General features: G+C 47.5%; 1 protein-coding gene across 1 annotated transcript in view; it reads right to left on the minus strand.

The window, feature by feature from the left end:
* Positions 1-1,477: 1,477 nt before the first annotated feature.
* The window catches only part of LOC148097215 (uncharacterized), a 2,077-nt gene continuing 121 nt past the window's right edge, over positions 1,478-3,433 (minus strand). The window contains exons 1-2 of the mRNA XM_087831934.1: positions 3,361-3,433; positions 1,478-3,152 (exon numbers count right to left, since the gene is read on the minus strand). The exon at positions 3,361-3,433 is cut by the window's right edge and continues 121 nt beyond it. Coding sequence (XP_087688060.1) covers positions 2,395-3,152; positions 3,361-3,433 — 831 coding nt within the window. The 3' untranslated portion in view covers positions 1,478-2,394. The remainder of the gene's footprint in view (positions 3,153-3,360) is intronic.

Here is a 3,433-nt window from a genome sequence, read left to right on the forward strand (position 1 = left end):
ATTAATGGTGAGTTTTTAATCATGTTTATTGATCCATGTCTTCCTCTGCATGTTCTGTTCTTCCTCAGAGTGTAAAGGAGAAGACAAAGTGATCCAGGAACAAGGAGATGTCATTGCTGCTGAAGGAGACGCAGTTACACTTTACTGTAGATATGAAACATCTACTTATGCATATTTGTTCTGGTACAAACAAGAAGTGAACGACTATCTGAAATATGTTTTACGGCGAGATGCTTCTGGAACACAAAACGCTCAAGAGTTCCCAAAACACAGATTTGATGCTGAACTCAACCAGACATCAGTTTCTCTGAAGATCCAGAAGCTTCAGCTGTCTGACTCTGCTGTGTACTACTGTGCTCTGCGGCCCACAGTGACAGGAAACAGCAAAACTCTGTACAAAAACCTTTGGAGCAAAGACAACAGAATACTCCACAACATCCACTAGAGGGAGCCACACACTGTTAAACCTCTGATTCTTGTGTCATTGGACTGATGACAAAGACAACAGAGAAATGAAGCAGTAAAGATCAGAGACAGAGACAGAGCTGCTGTGGAAGCACAACAGAAACTTTATTTATAAAGATCCTTTCACATCGACACGTCAAACAGCTCGTACAGTTTGTTAGTGTCAGCTCTAAAGACGGAAACGTTTAAAAAGATGTGAACACAAAACAAAGCATGCTTGAAACACAAACGTCAACATCTGAGTTCAATCCAAAAATCACTGAGGTAGAGGACACAAAACATCTTCCACTAAATGTTCAGGTGCAAACAGAGTGATGGAGGTAAAGAAGAAAACCTCGAGTGTGATGCAGGCGGAAGATCAGAGCTGCATCTTTGTCATATTTACACTGTTGCCTCTGATTCTACTGAAGCAGAGACGTCAAACATGTTTTCTTCCAGAGTCTCAAAGAAATCCTACAAAACAGCTTTTATAGAAAACAGAGTTTAGAAGCCGAGTATGAAACAGCTGCGAGGTTTTCATCTATAATCTGTCTGAGCCTGCAGGTCCCCGATCGTCGTGGCGATGGTGGAGAGCCACGAGGCGGCGCTTCAGTCCCTGCTGACCGTGCTCAGTCACAGTCAGGGGGGGGGCGCCCTCTCCTTATTCAAATATCACTGAAATATAGAAGGCCACCCCAGCCTGTTTCATTTCCTCATGAAAGTTGGTTTCCTTGGAGATCACCTGGGCAACGTGGAGCGCGCCGCCGCCCGAGGAGGCGGGAGCAGCTCAGCCACCTCTCGTCACTCAGTGACACGTTGTTTAGCTTTAACTGTGCGGTCTATTTCCTCTAAACAAGTTTTCATTTTTACTTCAGTGAACTAAGATTTTAGCTCAGCTCGAGTTTCTGCAGTTAAGGTTAGAAGAGCCCTGCATGAACCCTGCATGAACCCTGCATGAACCCTGCATGAACCCTGCATGAACCCTGCATGAACCCTGCATGAACCCTGCATGAACCCTTCAGGTCACCACCTGATCACACTCGTCAACCACAGTGACATGAATTAAAGCCACTGAGTGTTTAAACATGTCTGTGAAGGTTCTCAGTCATCCAGGTCATCCTAGTCTAAGAAAAGCGCCGGCACTTCTTTAGGTTGCTTGAAGACGTTTCATCCGAGAAGCCCAGTGGGAGTTTCCCCCAAGAGGGACAATGACCCCCTGATGATCCTCTCACGTGGGCCATGGCGTGAAAATGGGTTTAGGTCCCAATCAGCCAGAGTTTCAGGTGAGTTCATTGTGAAACCTGGCCCCACCTTATCATGTGATTTCCTGAGGTCAGATGGCCCAGGGTGTGAGTGGGCGTTAAGGCGTCTGGGGAGGGAACTCAAAACTGGATTATAGATGCAGAGAGTTGGTGTGGTAAGCCCCGCCCTCTGTTCAAAGATGGTCGCTCACAGTGGACATAGATGCTTCTTTCACTCCTCTTTCAAACCATCTGTCCTCTCTGTCCAAAATGTGAACGTTGGCATCCTCAGAGAGTGACCTTTGACCTTTAGATGCAGGTGTACAGATGAGTCCGTGACTCTCCACCAGTTGCTCTTAGAACTGAAGAAGCTTCTCGGATTAAACATCTTCAAGGCAACTTAAAGACGTCCAAAAGATTTCCTTTCAAAGCTCCTCAGATCACCGTTTAAACAGCTGCGTGTCGAACATCAGTGAAACTTCAGCTCAGCTGCACAGTCGCCTCTCAGAACAGCTTCACGTCCATCTCTTCATCATTTCACTCACAACTCACCACCTCTCGTTCATACTAACACAGTGTTCATGAGCACCCCTCCCCCAAGTCAAACTGATCATGTGACCGACCTCACACCGAGCGACAAACTGAGTCTAAAAACTGTGTTTGAACCTGAAAGCGTTCTTGGTGGTTTTCCAGCTTGGAAAGTTCCGGACTACGACTTCTCCCCCGTGTGAGTCTTCATGTGGCGTAACATGTGATTGCTCCGTGCGAACGTTTTCCCGCATGTTTTACAGGAATACGGCTTCTCGCCTGTGTGGATCCTCATGTGGACGTACAGATTCCCGCTCTGACTGAAGGTCTTCCCACACGTCAGGCAGGAGTACGACTTCTCCTTCGTGTGGATTATCATGTGGCGCAGCATGGTGCTCTTTTGAGTAAAACTTCTCTGACATATTTTACAGGAATGCGGTTTCTCTCCGGTGTGGATTTTGCGATGCTCTTTGACTTGGCATTTTTTCTTGAAGGCTCTTCCACAAACATCGCACTTTAAAGTCTTTTTACCTGCGTCAGAGTTCTTCTGACGCGCTAACATGCGAGCGTGTGCAGGATTGTTACAGTGAATTCGATATATAATTCTAGTCGGTCCCGAGTCTGCACTCCTGCCTCCTTCCTGATCCTGACTCTCAGCTCCAGCAAAGCTGTGACAGAGGAGCTGCTCCTCGTCTCCTCCTGGTTTACTGTGCTCTCCTTCCTCAGCAGCAGTCACCATGAAGGTATCTGTCTCCTCCTTCAGTCCCAGCTGCTCTCCTTCCTGAATGCTGCACAGTTCCTCCTGTTCCTCTTTAATCTGTGGAGCTTCTGGTTCCTCCACACTGGAGCTCCTCTCCTGGTTCCAGAGCTGCTGCTCAGGGAGAACCTCCTCCTCCTCCTCCTCCTCCTCCTCCTTACAGACATGCTCCTGTGGGACGTCTGGAGGACAGAAACATAAATATGTCTCATTTTAATCAGTAACGAGGCTCTGCAGTAAAAGCTAACTGGACTGGTTCCTGTGTCCTCCACAGTCAAACAGCAGTTAGCTGCTAGCGGCTACATGCTGCTCACAGCGGAGGTTATAACTGTGTCAAACAGGGACTCCGAGATTTAAAGGCAGGTTTTAGATGAAGGAAGACAGACTTACCTGCTGTGTGCAGCTTGATTTCGGGTTTCCAGGTGATATCCAGCAGTCTGCGCTGACGGTCGATCTCTTCCTC

This window comes from Neolamprologus brichardi, chromosome 18, assembly GCF_056152115.1.
Source record: "Neolamprologus brichardi isolate AB-2024 chromosome 18, ASM5615211v1, whole genome shotgun sequence".
NCBI lineage: Eukaryota > Metazoa > Chordata > Actinopteri > Cichliformes > Cichlidae > Neolamprologus > Neolamprologus brichardi.